Source organism: Aulonocara stuartgranti, assembly GCF_965226115.1.
Source record: "Aulonocara stuartgranti genome assembly, chromosome: 22".
Classification (NCBI taxonomy): Eukaryota; Metazoa; Chordata; class Actinopteri; order Cichliformes; family Cichlidae; genus Aulonocara; species Aulonocara stuartgranti.
Window position 1 is genome coordinate 14,544,496 of NC_138957.1, and position 19,438 is coordinate 14,563,933.

Consider the following 19,438-nt stretch of genomic DNA (forward strand, 5'->3'; position numbering starts at 1 on the left):
GACTTAAGTTTCAGAAAGAACCTTCTTGGGAGGAATAACATATGTGTAGCAAAGGTGATTTGCTGTCATAGCGGCGCACTTCAAATTAAATTTTAAATTAAATAACATTTGAATTGAAAGAGATGACGAAGAACGGAGTAAAGTACTCGCTGGAACACAGCATAAGCAAACCTAATTCTAGTCCGCTGAGTTCTCCCTGTCTGTGCACGGCAAACTCAGATGGCACTCAACGCTTCCTCACAAGTGAACGCAGACAGTAGCTGTGTCCTAAAACGTAGGCTGCATCCTTCGGAGGCCGCATTTGAAGGCCGATTACGTCACAGCTAGGCGACGAAGGCTGTCCAAATTCGTCGACTCTTTCAAATGCAGCCAACAAATGCGTCCTTCATTTCCCCGAATTTGAAGGATCGGTCAGGTGTGGCCCACCATATCCCAGAATTCATAGCACGGCCCAGCCAATTCCAATTCCCAACAATGGCGGCCGCTATTAAGTTTTAATATTACTCTTATTAATCTTTCTGGGTCACAAAATAAACTTTTAACATACTTTCAGGCGAGAAAGTAGCCATGTAAACTTCAAATATCTGCTTGGTTTATTAAGACATTGCATATTTGCAAAAGTGCTCCGACATTTTCGGAGACGTCTGTTACCCACCCGCTCGATAGCTAGCCGGGGGGGTTCAATGGTCACTCGACCCGGCAAGAGCAGCGGACTCCCGGCTTCATCGTTTTCTCAGGTTAAAGATAATATATAAGTCACTCGGATGACTTAAAAATGTAATTGTTTGGCTTTTTTCGATGTTTTATTTGTTCTGCAGTAAATCGGTTTGGCGTAGATCAAAGTTATTAGAGTAGATTAGATTAAACAAAACTTTATTAATCCCTCGGGTGGGTTTCTCTGGGATTTTCACACAGCTGAATAAACGTCAAACAAACTGTGAGACGGTCAAGAATTTACGCCAGTGTCCTGTTATATTTTAGATAGCAAAGAGCAGACGGCCGAGTTTATTAAACTCCACCGAGACAGCGGTGACGCAAATCTGAAGGCTAGACTGTCGCATTTCACAACCTCGCACTTCCGGCCTTTTCGGTCTTCGAAGGACCTGGCCCACGTAGACCGCGCAGGCCGGGTCCTCCAAAGGATTCGGCCTACGTTTTGGGACACAGCTAGTGTCTGTTTTTTTTCTGATACCTCACGCTGAGGACTGTATAGACAGCATCAGCTCAGCAAAAGATGTCAGTAAGTTAGACCTCCTTACAGGTTACTGCCAAATCCTGCTTGCTGAAATAGCTTTTGAAGTCTCAGCATTTGTTACGCCTGATCACTTTTTGCAGTGTACTGTGATGGTCTTTTGAGATGAAAAATGCACCTGTGACCTTTCAAAGGCTAATGACCACCGTCCTGGGTAATGTTTCAAACTGCAATATTTATCTAGTTGATGTGGTTATTTATTTTCCCCATTGGGCATAGCACATTGCAACAATGAATCATTTTTTTTTGAAGCAGAAGCTTCTCTGACACTAAACTTGGCAACATGTGAGTTTGGCAAGGCCACTGTCACCTAACTTTTGAAGGAACCTTTATGACCAGATTCATCCTGTTGAGGCTAAGGTTTCTGCCATTGTCGACCTTTCCTGTACCTACCTCCAGAAGGGAGATAGGTACATTCCTTGGGATGGCTAGATACTACAGTGCTTTCTATAGAAAATCTCCCAAGTAAAGGCACCTCTAACTAGGTTGTGCAGCCCAATGTAGCTATTTGTCTGGAGCAGTGAATGGCAATGTGCTGTTGCTATTCCAGATTTTTCCAAGCCTTTCCATACTCTTGTCATTTTTTTTATACATACAGTTTTGCTTCAGCTTTTTTGTATGTTATAACCCGCTCTTCTCTGTGGCTGGCAAGGACCAATAACAGCACAAACAAGAGTACCACACAGACCGATTGTTTGTGACACTGCCTCTTATAACCAACAACAACTTATAGACAACATCTGCAAAGTTGCCTGTAGTCTGTGTGCAAGGCCACTGTAAAACCATCATGCTTCTCCTTTAGCCATAAGATGGAATGACGAACTGTCCAGCCCTGTGTCAGCAAGGATAAGCTGCACTTCCGCCTTCATGAAATTTTGCACATGTGTCAGGTCTGGTGAAAATTTATGTATTTTTGGGTCTTAAACATGGGCGGTTCAACATGATTCTACAGCGCCACCTACAATCGCTTTATTGAAGTACTAGTAGCAACATGAAGTAAGCATTAGGTGATAATCATCATCACTTCATCTACATGAAACTTTCATTAGTGGTTTATCAAATTACGTGCAGCAGCAAGACTTTTAGTTGGTGGACACTCTTTATCGCCACCTAGTGTTCACAGGTGATCAGCGGTAAATTTATACAACACCCAAATAGCATCCCAGGCTTAATTCATTCATGTTACTGCGTAAAACGTCTCACCTTCAGCACACCTGGATGTTCACTGAGGTGCAAGGGCCATACTGTTGCTGCTTTAATTTAACTTGAGACTATTCAGTTGATTAATGAGTAATATAGGGCAGAGCATTTCTGATGCATGGCATATCAAGGGACTAGATGCATCTGCTGCATTAATTGTCATCACTCTTCCTTTAAAAAAATTCCATTTACAATTCCCACCCCAATGTTTAGAATAATTTGATATACATAGGATATATTGTTTAAAATAGTAACAATGGCATCTCATCCACTGGTTTAGGGTGTGCATGTGATCTACTATATGTGTCAGCCCTGGGCTGTGTGCCAGATAAGTGTCCGTCCTCAGCGGGAGCCTCTGGTTTATAGTACAAAGCAGCATGCAAGGATCAGCATTAAGACATCATCTGCTAGAAAGAGGATGTGCAACCTGCAATACCTTTGCTTTGCCAAAAGCGTTAAAAAGCAGAATAATAGGAAGATAAAAGATAGAGGCATATAAAGAAACTGCCATAATTGTGTAATGAATCAGTGGTTTACAGCAGGGAGATGAACTCACAGAGAATAGCGAATGAATACTAAGTCTTTCTAAATGAAACTTTGCAATACTTTTGACCCTCAAGTCCTGGTCAACACAGCAAGAAACTGATTCCACTTTCATTTTAGCATGTCTTCGTCAATATATATATAGTGTGTGTGTGTGTGTGTGTGTGTGTGTGTGTGTGTGTGTGTGTGTTCCTGTCTAGCTATCTTTGTGAGGACCAAAATCTGCATTCTACTATACTTGTGAGAACCAACAGTCACTTGTGAGGACACACAACCCGGTCCTCACAAATTTGAAGGCATTTAAAGGCATTTTTGAGGCTCAAAATGTGGTTTTAGTGTCAGGGTTATAATTAGGTTATGGTTAGGTTTAGGGTAAGGATTAGGGTTAGGCATTCATTTTTAATGGTTAGGGTTAGAGTAAGGGGCTAGGGAAAGCATTATGTCAATGAAGGTCCTCACTAAGATAGCTGAAGGAGGTTGCGTGTGTGTGTGTTGTCAGGAGGGAGCTGTTAAATATTTAACATTATCTTCAAAACTATGTCCACCTTTACACAGCAGAATGCCCAAAGAAACCCACATCACATCGAGGTCGTGAAGCATGCCTCTCATTAAACTAGCACTTAGTCCTTTTCCGCTGAAGACACCCCATGAGTCGTTATAATAACGCACTCCAATGTAATATAAACTGAACAGCTACCAGGAGACAGCGCGATACAGGGAAGTCAAAAAGGTCTGCGTTTATTCAGGCAATTCACCGAGCGCTATGGCGCTTTATAGCATGCAGCACTTTGAGCTTCATCTGAACTTAGAAAACATGGGTCGGCTGGGAGAAGAGGAGTTGCTTAACCCTTTAAGACCTACCATAGAACCAAGTCCGCCAGAGCTTATATTATATTTTTACATGCTGTGGAGCCATTTTTGGGAGCATTTCAAGTTGCTATACATCAATACAACCATTATAGCCCAGATTTTAATAATATGTATTCATTAAGTGCATAGTAATTACATAAATTGCAAAAAAGTGCAATAAACTACAAAAAAATTGAAAATCGTTTTTGATTTTTTGACATATATTTGTAGTTAGAGAAATTTAAGAGTCTTATCCCTCAAAACTGTAAATACAAAAAAGTTGCACAAAATAGTTTCCCACCACAGGAAAATTATTTTGAGTGTCTTCATAGTTTTATTTTTGAAATACACCAATTTTTATACACTGCAGGAAAAACGAAAATAAATATTATACTGCAAATTTGCAAAAAAGCAGCATATGCATCAAAATAAACTATTTCCAGCAGTGCAATATGAGTCCTAAGCATCCCAGAAACGACACAGAAAGTCATAAAGTCAAAGATAACTTTTAAAAAGAGCAGTATAGGCCCTGAGGCCCTGATCGCAAAAAAGACTACATTTCCGCGAAAATGACGTCACTTCCGGTTTCGGGCAGGTAATGGCGGAAATGCAAAAGTTCGCGCTGACGTCTATTCCAACGTAGGAAGTGTTTTGAACAGCTGATCAGATCGGTAAAGCGTGTTTCTGGAATATTATGTTTTTGTTCCTGCAAGCGCTTTTTATGAAGTTTTTGCAAAGCTTTATGTGGAAGGAAACCGTGACCTAGGACAAGCTGATGGCATCAGATGTAAGTACAACTCCTCCGGTTTCATATGCAAAAAAATTTTTTGCGCTAGCTTACGTGGTTGCAGTGCTACTGGGATTTAAAAATAGTTATGCATAACAGAGCGTTCCCGCTCCGATCGGCTCTAAAGGGTTAAAGCCTTAAACAAATTTATTTTCTTGGAAAATACTTACTACAAGCAGAAAAATTCAAACCCTTGCACTAGAAAAAACTTCATTTACTTCATTTATTTTAAATGTTTTGGGTTTATTTTTTTCATTTGGGAAAGTTTAGATGATGAAAATAAAAAACATGATGTGATGCATTCTTTCATCCCTTAAAACTGCTTACAAGACAATCTAACTTTTTCTCAGTGGTCCGAAGCAGAAGCTTAGCGGTTTTGAATAGTTGCCAGAGAAAAGAAAACAGCCTTTTATATACTTACATTTAATAGCGGTGACAGCTCCACCACCACCATGGGCTCACTGGGTTGTGGTTCCGGTCGTATTGTCACGGTCAGGATTTTGGAGTTGATCACTGCAGGCGGACTGTAAAGACATTCGTTTTTTTTATTTTTATCTTTTTTTGTTTTTTAGACAAGTGTTGGTGTACATTTAAGATGGAGCTGAATGGGCTCTATGACTTTGGAGAAAGACCAAAAATAATACATACAAATACCAACAAATAACAAAAGCAAACTAGTAGGAGGTGAGGAAATCTAAAAGAGAGAAGAAAGAGAGCGCCTGACTAAAAACAGAATACTGCACCCATTAACATTCAGCATGGCTACAGAGTGAAAAGGGTTTTAACAGATCCAGCTAATCCACAACCAAGAGCAGTGACCTGAATAAAAGGGCCCGGGGCCAGCACAAACACCATATCACAATGGCCTTTTTCACAACCTCCTGATTTCTTCTAACTTTTATTACTGCATGTTCTATGCAAGTTTTGGGACCCATTAGGCCCACACCCAATCCAAGCTCAGTGTACACTTCCAAAAATATACTGACAACTCAAAGGAAGGGGGAAACATCTAGGGAAGTGTGCTTTTTGATAAGTGTGGTAAGCAGGCGCAAGGACACAAGAGAAGCAGCAGAGTTGTAAAAGGGAAGAAAAGACATATGGAGAACTGGAAGTTCGAAAGAAGGGAAGGAAAAAATAGAAAATGCACAGAAATAAGGAGAGACTGTTGTAAGAATGAAGAGACCACGAGAGAGATTAAAAAGTCAGACAAAGCGCAAGAAAAAAATGAGTTACAGAAAGGTAAAAGAAAGGACAGCGAAAAGATAAGAATGAAATGTGGTTTTAAATCCTCAATAACAATAAAGAATAATTAAGTACTCACGTCGCTGGAGGTAAAATGATGGCAAGTGTCCTGTACAAGATGGCTCCAATGACATAGTACATTGTAGATTCTGTTTCGGCTTCTTGCTCTGAAAGAAAAGAAAATCAGTACGTTTTAATACCTTCAAAATAAACTCCAAATCTTTCAGCCCATCGGCCGGTTTATCCCATATCCCCCTTGTTATCTTGTTCAAAGGCTCTTGTTGCTGAAAACTACAATGCAATGAAATTTTCACAACAACAAAAACAGCTTGAGGCAAATGGAAAATATTTCATATCTAACATTTTATTTCAACCCCCCCCCCAAAAAAAAAAGTCAAACAGCTCTAGACTAGAATCTGCTAAAACTCATCAATGGCTATACACTGATGCTAGGAGCACAATGAAAATGACATGGAAACTTGTGACAAGTTCAAGACGCAACTTTGGGCTGTGGTGCGTAAATGCTCTGTATGATTTATTGCTGCCCTTGCTAATCAGTGTCAGAAATACAAGTAACAGTATGTACAGGCCAAAGTTGTTAGGACACCACTGGCCACTCTCTCGCGATTTCTGAGAATAGAAGTTGTAGACTAGTGACAGGGAAAGTAAAGAGAGCAGTTCTAACCTGTAGAGCTAACCAGCTTCTGCAGTACTTTGATGTAAAAACTAATTTTAAAAATGGCCGTATGTTGGCTTTGTTGGGATAAACTGAAATATAAATCAGTAACTGAAGTCATGTGTAACCATATTCTGCACTGGGGTATTGAGCCTACCAAGGAAGAAACCAATGCTACTGCTACTAGCACTGCTAAGGTTAGATAACTCTGCAAAATATAATAAAAAAAACCTATGAATTTGCAATGTCATACAACGCACAGTGTTGCAAATTTCAGCAACATTTAAAACACGCTTGAATTAATCAAGAACGTAATTAACAGTTTCATGTATCTCCTAAAATACAGATATAATATATGCTTGGCTAATATTTAACATTGCGCATTTAAAGTGTGCGCAGTTTGAAATGTTTTCTTTTACACTACGCTGCTGCAGGTTTGTTCTCTTGTTTAAACGCCCAGAAAATTAGTCGCTATGAACGCTCCTAATGTTTACCACTGTTTAAATATGCATGACCTATATGCATGCAGCTGTAAGAAACAAACATAACTTGATCTCCTGACATTTCATCAAAACCTGGATTGCATTCATTATTCATCTGTTTCATTCATAAACTCCTTCAGACAGGTCTGTGTTTGCCCTTCCACGTAACCGGTGAGTAGTAGTATGTATAATGTGATTGATTTAACAGTGCAGCACCTCTGGTGCATTGATAATAGACAATAGAAGATAGTGGAGAAATGAAGGATGTGGACAGCATAGCTTAAAACTAATAACCCTCTTTTCTTTAAGGATAAGCCTGATGATTTTCCATAAAGTCTGTAGTTTTACTATTTAACATAAATTAAGTTTGAGCTAAGTTGCACTGGTCAACTAAATAATTAGATTTACCTGTCTCATCAACCATCAACATTTCAGCCTAATTTAAATGTACTCCTTAAATGACACTAACATGCTCTGGTGGCTACATCAAAATAAGAAAGGTGAGAATATTGCAGCGCCTTCCCAAAGTTTCTGGCAGCTACACATTCCATATCCAGAGTAATTATGCTTCTCAGCTGAAAACATAAGTCAGGTGCAAGACGCTGGTTTCACACTTTGTGTGGGTGGAGACACTGTGTCACTTTGTTTCCTTTGAGCAGTTATAGTAGCTCAGCATTACTGTGTATCTAGAACTGCTGAAGTATCAAAACCTCATTCCTAAAAGCAAGCCTTTTACCAACATGCACGAAACATGAGTAAAGAAAAGTCAGTGTGTCAGACAACTTCAGACACTGTCCTTGTCCCTCTCGCTTCATGTTAGTTCCAAATCCCCTTTCTTCCTCTTCTCCTCCACCTCAGCACACACCCCTCTTATCCATCTCTGTTGTTGTTGCTATTCTCCCATGCACTTTTCAACTTTTTCACTCTTTTCAATAGTCCTCTTTTACACCCCCTTGCCTTCCATCGCTCTATTGAGTGTTCTTTTGCCAAAAAGAGCAGGAGCTCCCAAGGAGATGTAGTGTCCCTCTGTAAATGTCACTTTGTCTCAAGTGAGAGGAGGCAGAAGGAAGCAGAAGGGGGAAAGTATGAGGGAAAGAGTTCATGCTGAGAGATGCCACTCCCTCCTTTGCCCTTTTAGGCTGAGAGAGGGGGGGGGGAGGAGACAGAGAGGGCTGATGGTATCAGACACACTGGGTGACTCATCCAAAATCTGTCTGCCTGCTGCCTAAGAGGTAATACTTGGGAAGAGAGATAGCTATGCAAAGACAGACGAGAAGAGAAAGAGGAAGAGACAAAAAGATCTCAACTGTGGAAAAAAACGCAATTGTGAGACTTGCGAGGAGGCAAAAAAAACAGATCAAAGTCAGCATGAGAAAGCCTGCAAGTTTGATGGATCCTAATTGGACAGTGTCTGCCAAGGCATGCAAATGAGAAAGTCAATGTATTATGGGTAAATGGTAAATCTATGTGAGGGGGTGGCACTCCTACGCTTGAGGATGATTAATACCACAAAAGCACTCAATCACAAAACTCTAATTTCCCATGAACAGACTTTTTGTCACTCTGCCCTTGCTAAACATCTAAATGATTGGTGGTCAGCTGTAATCCAGGAAAATGGCAAACCACCAGTCACCAGCTGTGAACTTTAATATGTCATTTATCAGGAAAATATATTCTTGCAGTTGATTCTAAGCCATAACTTAGCAATTTAATCGAAGACAGAAAGCTCCTTGTCAGTTGTTTTTTTCTTTCTTCCTTAATTTTCAGTACTTTTCTGTTTTGCACACCACAACAAGTGTGGTCTCCTGCTTAAATAAACATATTGATCAGGCTCAGGCTACTTTGGTTCAGTGATGCCAATATTACCACTAACTGCCTTCTATTTAACTTCTAAGTTGCTCAATTGCTTTAAATTTTGGAAACTTCTAAACTGACCCAACTTTTCAAGACACGTGTATATGCGATTGTGAATATCCAATGCAGCTGATGGTCTTTGCCTCAGCAGCTCACTACTAATAAGTCTGCATGAATTCCCATGGCACTGATTTGCACTGATCTGGTGTATTTCCAGCTTTTAATTATAGGTGGCATGTTTTCTGCCTACTGGAAACTGTGTATGGTTTAGGTAATAAGGACACTGCCTGGATAAAGTATTTCCAGAAAGAACCACACTGAACCTTTGTGGAAAAAGGCTTTTCTGGCAATTGTGCAATGCAGTGATGAGCTACCTTGGTTCAAAGTCCCAAAAATACCCACAGGAAGCAGCTGCCTAGAATGGTTACCACTCTAATTCTGGCAAACAGTTGGCCAAGGAAAATGAGCAGAGCTAGTGTTTATTATTGGTTGGCATCACAAATTATAGCACCTTTCATACCTTTTTACATCTTTTAACTACTTTTTCTTGCCAAGCCACCATAGGCCTATTCCTGTCAATTTTCAGCTGGAACAATGACATGTTCTCTGGATGCAAATTTTTACAAGTCTGCAAAATAATTTCCTGCAGATTGAACACTGGAATCATCTATTCAACTGTATTCCCAAGTGTATAATTACTAATTCCCACTCCAAGTTTCTGTCAACTAAGGAAAAAGACCGCAAAAAGACCACCAGTTTCCTATGACACCACCATCTCTATGAACAGTCCTGACCTCTCTGTCTGTGTTTGTGATTTAGCCCCTTGTCTTTTTACTCTAATCTAGATATTTAAAGTATGACTTGTGTTCATAATAATCCATGGGACCACTCGCTACAGCAATGAGTTCATTGAGCATGCCTGTAAATCCCTAATCCAGTTAGCGCAATGGCAGTTACAGGCAAGTATTTGCTTTAATTCAAACCACATACACCGATATAATTCGTGTGTGTGACCACTTGTTATTATATCTACAAAAGAGGTGGTGCGAGTACAGTTCGCAGTAAAGAGTAAAGATGCCTGCATTTATGAGAAATACAGGTATACTTTTTTAAATAAACTAAACATTTCCTAACATATCACAGTCTTTAAGAGAGTGTGGAAGTGTGTTTCTGAAGATGTCAGCCCCAATTGATGCTCAATGAATCACCGAATTTCCAGCTCCATCTCACACACTGAAAGGGAGAATCATGAGAAGCAAAACAGCAAAGGAGGCGGCTGTTGAGTTAAAAGTTAACAACTCATAACCATGAGCATGAACCACCAATGGTGTATTTGAAATATGAAGCCATTGCTGACTTGTATGTTTGGATCGATGTGTGTACATGGCTGCGAGACAGAGTGCGCTGCCTGTTCGTACGATGGCAAGAGAAAAAGAGACAGTGGAGAGAGAGAGACGGAGAGTGGAAGTTTGTCACCTCGAAAATCAGTGAAGAACAGTCCCAGCCTCTGCCCACTGAAGCGATTCATGAACCTATCTATTGGCTCTGCGTGCGTGCGCTGGCGTGCGCACTTACAGACACAACGGTGCCAATAGGGCTTTATGACCATGTTTAAGCTGTCCATCTGAGATAGGCTCTCGTTACAGGGTAAATGAACCAAACAAACCGATAGCAATCAACTGAGGACCTCAACTCATGAACTGCCAATGGGAAGTGGCAGAGTTCCCACAGGGCAAAGAGTACTAATAATGTCCTAACTCATAAAGCTATATGCGGTTTGGATGAAACAATTTACCAAATAGTGTATGCTAAAATGCCAATTGCATGTCCTGAATATCACAGCGTAACTGTAATGCAGCTGGTCACTTTTATGGCACAATAAGCCCTGCAAGAGACAAAACATTCAACACGACAAACAATAAGGATAATGGACAAGAAAAAAGAACAGGATTGGAGGAAAAATGGCATAAAGTAAGGAAAGTAAGTTCGAAAAACACAACATGGAGAGCAAGCAAGGCGGAAACTTTGAAAAGCAATGGCGTTAAACCGATCCAGCTTAAAACCTGCTGTTCAACCGTTGAGATATCTGAATTCACTGTTCCATAAAAATGCGCTTAATAGGCTAGTAGAAGGCTGGATGCTAGGTGGTTTAGAATTAGCACAATACATGGTGCACAATAAAGCATCAGAGGTGACGTGCCCTGAGGTTAGTATACAGGATATCTTGAGCGCCAATCAAAGGGAGTTTGTGCCATCAGTGCAAGTCAGAGGTCAGAGGAAGCTCTGCTCTCTTGGCCTGCAGTCTCTCTGAACTTTAATTTAGGTAGGGGACGGGGATGCCTGACTGAAAGTCTGCCAGTGTAATTTCCTGTGGGAAGCGACCTTTGCCTTTGTTCGTAGAGGATAGCATCTGCCTCTGTATTTCTCATTTCTACTTCAAACCATTACTATTTAACATCATTTTTCTTTCTCCTTTACAAATTTAGCTTCCATCCCATTCTGGGATCATCTATGTAGTTTCTCCTCCTTTTTTAACTCTCGCCATTTGTGTTTGCTTGAAACTGCACGAAAAAAAAATGTAGCCTCGACTAAACGCAGTCAACATTCTTGCGCTGCTCAAAGTGAATGGATTTTGAAAATTGTATGAGACTCAACACACTTCTTCACAGATGAAAGACTGGCATCTTCTTGAGAAGCCCTCTAGGGCCTCTTTACAGTCCAAATCCTTCTCAGCACTACCCTTTAACGCCCCTGAGAAACCTTCTGCTTCAGTGAGAAACATCTCTGAGTATGAGAATTCACATGGGGGAACCTCTACTTGCCAAGCTGATCTGACCTTAGATTATGAAACCATGAGTTGGTTCTTTTCATATATCAAAGATTTAAGAGAGTGAGCAAGAATTACAACTACAACGTATGTACTTTATAGTTAAGAATAGACTATGAAAGCCTTCCTAACCTTGTGTTTCCCATCTTTTTTATAGAAAAAAGCCAAACAAAGAAATACATATGATCTCGTGTTTATGAGCTGAAACTGGCAACCTAAAAGATTAGATCAACCCTGGTCAGTAGACAAACCACATTTCCTTTTTTTCTTACCTTCAGGTGGGATGGTGAAAACCTCTTTCGGGATGTAGAGCTTATCTTCCGCTGTTCGGGCCCAGTCCTTCATGCCCCTCCGGCCCTTCATGGGGAAGTTGATATCGCTGGAAACTGCTGACACTGGTTCTCTCTGAATGGTTACCACTGGACAAACGACAAATGAAAACAAAACCCACATGAAAACTCACTTAGGCATGACACTGGGAAAATAAACAAAGAGTGCTGGTTAAAAGACAAAAATCAGACAAAAACAATAAAGAAAACTTCACAAAAAAATACACTGTTAAAAATTGACGTGCTGGTCATGTGTTTACAGATTGAAATCAATACTTGGATACAAAAAAATCTAAATCATCGATCATGCATAGTACAAATAAAACCCTCCCAACTGAATTCTAACTGTGATGAAATACATTACTGTGCAGATGTCTTGAGCCATTTTGCTTCTACAGAGCAAGAATTTCTTGAAATACTCATTTTCAGCTCGGTCCTTTTACCTGAGCATATATAGAGGAACACTTATTTTTTGTCTGTTAAACCACTTAACACTGACCATCATTCAAAAATAAAAAGAGTATCTAACTCAAGAAATGAACCAGAGTTGTGTCTACACATAAAAGAGAACCCATTTTAAATTCTTTAGGCACTTTGCTACCAGCAGCTCATCATTTGTTCCAATTTCTGTAGCCGAATCTATGAAAAATGGCAGCAATAATACAGTTTGACTTTAATAAAATAGTACTTTTACAACCAGCAAGGTGATTCCCAAAAACCTATCTACCAAATGCTTGCCATTTCTCAGGATGAAGTGCCAAGTGTCCTAACTGGGTAAGTGGACTACAAAAGAAGAACTGACTGGCCTAAAAATACTGGCAGCCACCAATGCTACCCCTCAGCTTCCCAGTAGATACTCCTCTAGTATAAATCTAAAAAACTATAAAAGCAATTTCACAAAATATATATAAATATCTTTGAAAGTTGATGTGCTGGTCATATGTAGTTAAATTCTGAATTATTGGAATTTTTAGAAACTTTTGGAAACTTTTCTAACAATCATAGGTGATTGTCAGAAAAGTTCACGTCTGAAATTCACCTTGAGGTCACTGGGATCCAAACTCATCTGAGAGTTTTAGTAGATGCACCTATGGTATGAATGTCAAAATCAGGGGTAAAAACTATCTACAGAAAAAATTACCAGTATCTGAAAGTCATGTCCTTCAAAAATAAGAAAAGAAAATCCAGCAAAGACCTGACACAGGACCTGAGAGATACATCTGGACCTCTGGTTGATTCATCAACTATATATGTTAAGCCGCTCAAGACTTTTGTGCAGTACTGTAAGTCGTCCGGATGTTTGTGTACAAAAAATCTTTCATCTGCTCCTGTGAAGCCGTGTGATCTGACAGCAATGAGTGGGCCTTACTGAGGTTGTTGGTAACCACTAGAAAACTCTGAAAAGGCTTCTGGGCCTCTCCAATGAGGTGAATGAAATCTTCCAATATCCTCATCAGCAAAGCAGCACCGGGAGCGATCTGTGGACAGCACGATGATAGAAAGATGAACGGAAGGATGTCATAAGTGCAATTATAACCCACAGCCAACCATCTTCTATGAGACACGTCTCAACCACTGATACCTTTTTACTCACTGCATTACCTCAACTACCGAATGTGTTCCTGGGCTGTAAATCCTAATCACATGGTTTATAATATTATATTTGGCTTTTTTTCTTAAAATTATTATATCCAGATGGCAAGCAAACACAATTTGCTGCAGGGGTACCACATTGGGTCCCATACAAAGCTTGCACAAAGACGCACAGGATATTGTGCATTTTTAAAACTCAAAGAAACATTAATAATAGGTAGAATCAAACCCATTTTCCATCACCACACATAAACATTTACAAAAAGATCTATTTATGACACTTGGTGATGCAGACAGTCAGTTGTGATGATAAGGAGGTGCACAGAAGCGCACACGAGGACATAAAGTACCAGACATTCACATAAATGCAGAGCCTTACCTGGTGAGCGTCCTCCCATTTTTCTAAATTTTCAATGTCCAACATGTGGCTGACAATCTGGAAGAATTTCTAGATAAAAAGAAATAAAAAAGGATGTGCTCAGTTGTTGAAGCCAGACCATCAGGCAGCTATTTCCTGGATATCAAATAACTACTGATAACCTTGCTGTGGTTAGCACTGCAGCAATACTGCCTCTTATTCTCAATCATGTCTGGTTCATTCATTTGCTGTACACAGGCATATTGTAAGTCATAAATAATAACGTCTGTGAAATGATCGACTGAGACGGGAACATTTTGCTCGCTTACAGGCACTGGGAAAAGAAAAATGCTGCTAAAAAAAAAAATCCGCCCTGTGAGGCCATAGCAACTGTGCAGCTGTAGTTAATTGTTATGCACACCCTGTGCAGTAGAAAGTGAAGCTGCGGATGGAATAAATTTTGTTGTAAGTGACTGTGTGTGTGTGTTTGTGTGAGATTTATTTATTTATTTATGTATTTATGTCATGGTTGGTGACTTTAGAAGGCTCCGGGCGAATGCCGAGACGTTTTTCCTACCTGCACGTCGTCGGGAGCTGGGATGTAGGTTGCTCTTTTGAAGGTGTCCGTCACATTTCGCAGGATCTCCGTGGAAAAGAGAAGGTCGCCACTGTAGTAGCTCCTTCTCTGCAAGAGCTCCAGGAGACTCCGTACGATCTGAGACATGCCCTCCCCAGCCAGGGTCCTCTGACCCTTCGCGAGATGCTCTCGTAACTAAAATGCATTAAAAAAAGGAGATTTTTAGAAGTGTTTTATCCTGTCTCATGATTACAGGTAAACCCTTTGCTGTTGCACATGGTGTTACTCAAACTACGTAGCAGAAAAACAGAAATAGCACACCCGAGATTGTGTTTTTGACAAAGAAATCACAGGAATGTTTTGGATATGAGCCGACGGGGATATTTCAAGACGGGAGTATATATGTACATGGTTGGATTTTTGTCTTTTTTTTGTGTATGTGTGTGTGTGTGTGTGTGTTTGCTTGTGCTTAAAATAGGCAAGCAAATCGAAGCCTTGCAGCACTTTCAGACAGAAACTGGATCTCATCACTTCAGAGAAAGAGATACAAAAAGATAGTCTGTGCGTGTGAGGCAAAGAGAAAGAGAGTGAGGGAGGAAGAGAAAGAAGCTGGGGGAACAGAACATCACAGCAATCACAGAAAATTAATTACTGACTCCTGGTATTAATGAAAGGTTGGAACAGAAGCTAACAGTGCAATCAGCTCTGTCATGCACGATCCCTGACCCCCATCTCCTTCCGCCATCATCGAGGAGATGGAAAAGGTTGAAGTTCACGGAGCAGGAAAACAGTTTCACTGATGAACACATTCATTAGCTCTCTTCATTAATTGATAAGTGTGAGCACAAAGCTCTGGAAAAGCTAATTAGAGATAGCAGCGAGTCTTGGGTAAAAACACTCTGCAATTTTGAGAAAACCTTTTTTTAGGGTAGTTAAAGAGAGGTACATTAGAGATAAAAACAAAAACAAAAGAGAAGAACAGATAGAGAAGAACTTGAAAAACATGTTTCACTAAGCAGAAGAAGCAACTCGAGTGCATCTGGAAAGTATTCACAGCGCTTCACTTGTTCCACATTTTGTCATATTACAGCATTATTGCATTAAATTCATTTTGTCCCTTAAAATTCTACACACAATACCCCATAATGCCAAAGTGAAAAAAGGTTTGCTTGAAATTCTTGCAAATTTATTAGAAATAACAAACTAAAATATAACATAAGTATTCGTACCCTTTTCCCAATACTTAATAATTACAGCTTTAAGTCTTTTAGAGTATGGTGCTACAAGCCTGGCACACCATTCATTGCAGAACCTCTCAAGTTCCATCAGGTTGGATGGGGAGAATCTGCACACCTCTTCAGAGATGTTCAGTTGGGTTCAAGTCCAGGCTTTGGCTGTTATCTTAGCTGTGTGCTGTCCTGTTGGAACTTGAACCTTCGTTCAAATCTGAGGTCCAGAGTGCTCTTGAACGTCTCTGTAGATTGCTTTCCCTCTACCCTCCTGAGCTACAGCCACCTGGAGGTGGCTGTAGCTCAGGAGGGTAGAGCAGTCATCTACTGATCAGTCATCTACTGCTGCTGGTGGTTCGATTCCTGGCTTCCCCTAGTCTGCATGCCAAATATCCTTGGGCAAGATACTAACCCCAAATTGCTCTCCCATGCATCCATCGGAGTATGAATGTGTATGAATGTCAGTTAAAAAGCACCTAGGAAAAATGTGCTTGTGCGAATGGGTGTGAATGGGTGAATGCACAAAGTTGTATAAAGCCCTTTGAGTGCTCAGAAGAGAAGAAAAGCGCTACATAAGAACCAGTCCATTTACCCTTTCTGTTCCTGGTGCTGAAAAACATCCCCACAGCATGCCACCACCACCATGCTTCACTGTAGGGATGTTATTGACGTGGTGATGAGCAGTGCCTGGTTTTCTCCAGATGTGACACTTTCAATCTTTGTTTATCAGACCAGAGCATGCACTGACATGCACTGTACAACTATGGGACGTTATACAGACACGTGTGGGCCTTTTCAAATCATGTCCAATCAACTGAATTTACCACAGATGGACTCCAGTCAAGTTGCAGAAACATTTAACAGACGATCAGTGGAAACAGGATACTCAGTTTCGAGTGTAAGGAAAAGTCTGTGAATACTTCTGAACTTTTGCTACTTTTGTTTTAGTGAATTTCCAAAAAAATTCAAGCAGAATTTTTTCACTTTGTCATTATGGGGAAGTGTGCAGAATTTTGAAGTGAAAAAATGAATGTAATCCAGTCTGGAATAAGGCTGTAACATGACAAAGTGCTTTGAATACTTTCCGGATGCACTGTAACTGGCTTAAATTGGTACATCTTTTTAGCTTTTTTTTCTCTTGTCCATCATAATTATTTTTTTATCAATTGTTTGTTTTATTGTAATCATTTGACATTACTTACAGATAAATGTAAATATCTATATTCAAGTGAGACGCATCTGGCGAAGCTCGGAGGACCCCAGAAAGCAACTCCATTATTGTCCAGCATACAACGACGACTAGCAGATCCTAGAAAGAGTTGAGAGAGACGCACGTAGTTAATACAGAATGCAACAAACACCAAACATTATCTACACCACACTCTGAATATGGTATGCTTTTTCAAACTTCCAAAAACCAATATGGCCACAAAACACATAAATATGTTATTTGTATTCTGACGCCGAGAAGTAGGCCAATTCATCACACGGACAGGAGTAATACAGAGGGCGTCTGCTCAATGTATTTTAATAGCTATACGGAAATATCAGAATGCATAATTTTGCTACTAATGAAAAAGCTAAAACCCAAGGTCACCTCTATTCATGTGCTGAAGTGAAATATTATGCAGGATTGTAAAAACTACAAAATATTTTGTTTGTAGCAGTATTTGGCAATTTACACCTTCTGGTGATTTTAGGCTGGCAGGCACAAGGCAAAATAAATATAAACAAGTCCTTTACGCCCTCTTTTTTGTCATTGCCATGGTAACTGAGATAAGTTAAAGAATGTTAATTTGATCTTAAATAAGACTATTATATTTAATTAAGGCTCAGCATTAGCGGACTAACTCGTTCAGACATGTTTTGCCGTCCCTAAAAAGATGTGGAAAAATGTCTTTATGCAGCAGACCTCTCGAACCACACCTGCACTCGACTTGCACGTGTCAAAGTTTATACTCCTCTTTGGCAACAATCGGGCAACTCTCAGTTTAGACTGAAATAACAGTGATATGGTTTGACTGCATTCAAATGAGACATGAGTGCTGTATAAATTAAAGGAACTTGCTGGATAACGTATGTGTTAAAAATGTTACGACTGCCTCTTTCTATCAAAACTCAAAAGAGCAATGGCATTTATTATTGCTGAGGCATAAGTACACCCACTAGAGCAAATTTATTTCAAACATAGGGATGCAAGCAGAGCAATTTATTCTGATTAGCCTATAATCTTGTCTATTTTACCATATTTTTCATATGATTGTCATTCTGTTGCAGTGAATTTGCCAGACACTTGACACCTGACAGTCAACTGCTCCTTTGTCTGCACTAAAGGCCTGTTGAAGTTAAAAGCTCACTGGTTTGCAACTGAATAACTAACCAAACAAATCACAAGAGCACAACTTGTTCCTCTCTTGGGCTTTTGTTGGACATATTCAGCTACATACACATTGTTACGTTCATGTCATCTAATGTTAATAATCTTCCAAACTACTATGCTGTCTATCAGCTGGAGTTTATGGGATCGGCGTCAACTGCAGCGGATTTTTAGGAATATAGCCAACTTTCATTTATTTATGTGAACTAGTCCTTTAAATAGTCCAGCTGTCCCACTTAGTATTTAATAATGAAAAAAGATCCAACTTTTTAGTTATACTATAGTACATATTACTCCTTTCAAACGTCCTCTTTTCTCTTATATTGAATAAGAAAGGCAGTGGCTTGCAAAAGTATTCGGCCCCCTTGAACTTTTCCACATTTTGTCACATTACAGCCACAAACATGAATCAGTTTTATTGGAATTCCACGTGACAGACCAATACAAAGTGGTGTACACGTGAGAAGTGGAACAAAAATCATACATGATTCCAAACATTTTTTACAAATAAATAACTGCAAAGTGGGGTGTGCGTAATTATTCAGCCCTCTGAGTCAATACTTTGTAGAACCACCTTTTGCTGCAATTACAGCTGCCAGTCTTTTAGGGAATGTCTCTACCAGCTTTGCACATCTAGAGACTGAAATCTTTGCCCATTCTTCTTTGCAAAACAGCTCCAGCTCAGTCAGATTAGATGGACAGCGTTTGTGAACAGCAGTTTTCAGATCTTGCCACAGATTCCCGATTGGATTTAGATCTGGACTTTGACTGGGCCATTCTAACACATGGATATATTTGGTTTTAAACCACTCCATTGTTGCCCTGGCTTTATGTTTAGGGTTGTCGTCCTGCTGGAAGGTGAACCTCCGCCCCAGTCTCAAGTCTTTTGCAGACTCCAAGAGGTTTTCTTCCAAGATTGCCCTGTATTTGGCTCCATCCATCTTCCCATCAACTCTGACCAGCTTCCCTGTCCCTGCTGAAGAGAAGCACCCCCAGAGCATGATGCTGCCACCACCATATTTGACAGTGGGGATGGTGTGTTCAGAGTGATGTGCAGTGTTAGTTTTCCGCCACACATAGCGTTTTGCATTTTGGCAAAAAAGTTCCATTTTGGTCTCATCTGACCAGAGCACCTTCTTCCACATGTTTGCTGTGTCCCCCACATGGCTTGTGGCAAACTGCAAACGGGACTTATGGTTTTCTTTTAACAATGGCTTTCTTCTTGCCACTCTTCCATAAAGGCCAACTTTGTGCAGTGCACGA

At 40.1% G+C, this 19,438-nt stretch overlaps 1 protein-coding gene across 22 annotated transcripts in view; it reads right to left on the bottom strand.

Moving 5' to 3' along the window:
- Window positions 1-19,438, bottom strand: part of adgrb2 (adhesion G protein-coupled receptor B2) — a 258,133-nt gene that overhangs the window by 97,638 nt on the left and 141,057 nt on the right. For all 22 annotated transcript variants that reach the window (XM_082522234.1, XM_082522244.1, XM_082522247.1 and 19 more), the window contains 7 exons: window positions 17,001-17,107; window positions 14,570-14,764; window positions 14,014-14,082; window positions 13,411-13,519; window positions 11,985-12,131; window positions 5,953-6,040; window positions 5,053-5,155 (listed from right to left, as the gene is read on the bottom strand). In XM_082522234.1, the coding sequence (XP_082378360.1) occupies window positions 5,053-5,155; window positions 5,953-6,040; window positions 11,985-12,131; window positions 13,411-13,519; window positions 14,014-14,082; window positions 14,570-14,764; window positions 17,001-17,107 (818 nt within the window). The remainder of the gene's footprint in view (window positions 1-5,052; window positions 5,156-5,952; window positions 6,041-11,984; window positions 12,132-13,410; window positions 13,520-14,013; window positions 14,083-14,569; window positions 14,765-17,000; window positions 17,108-19,438) is intronic.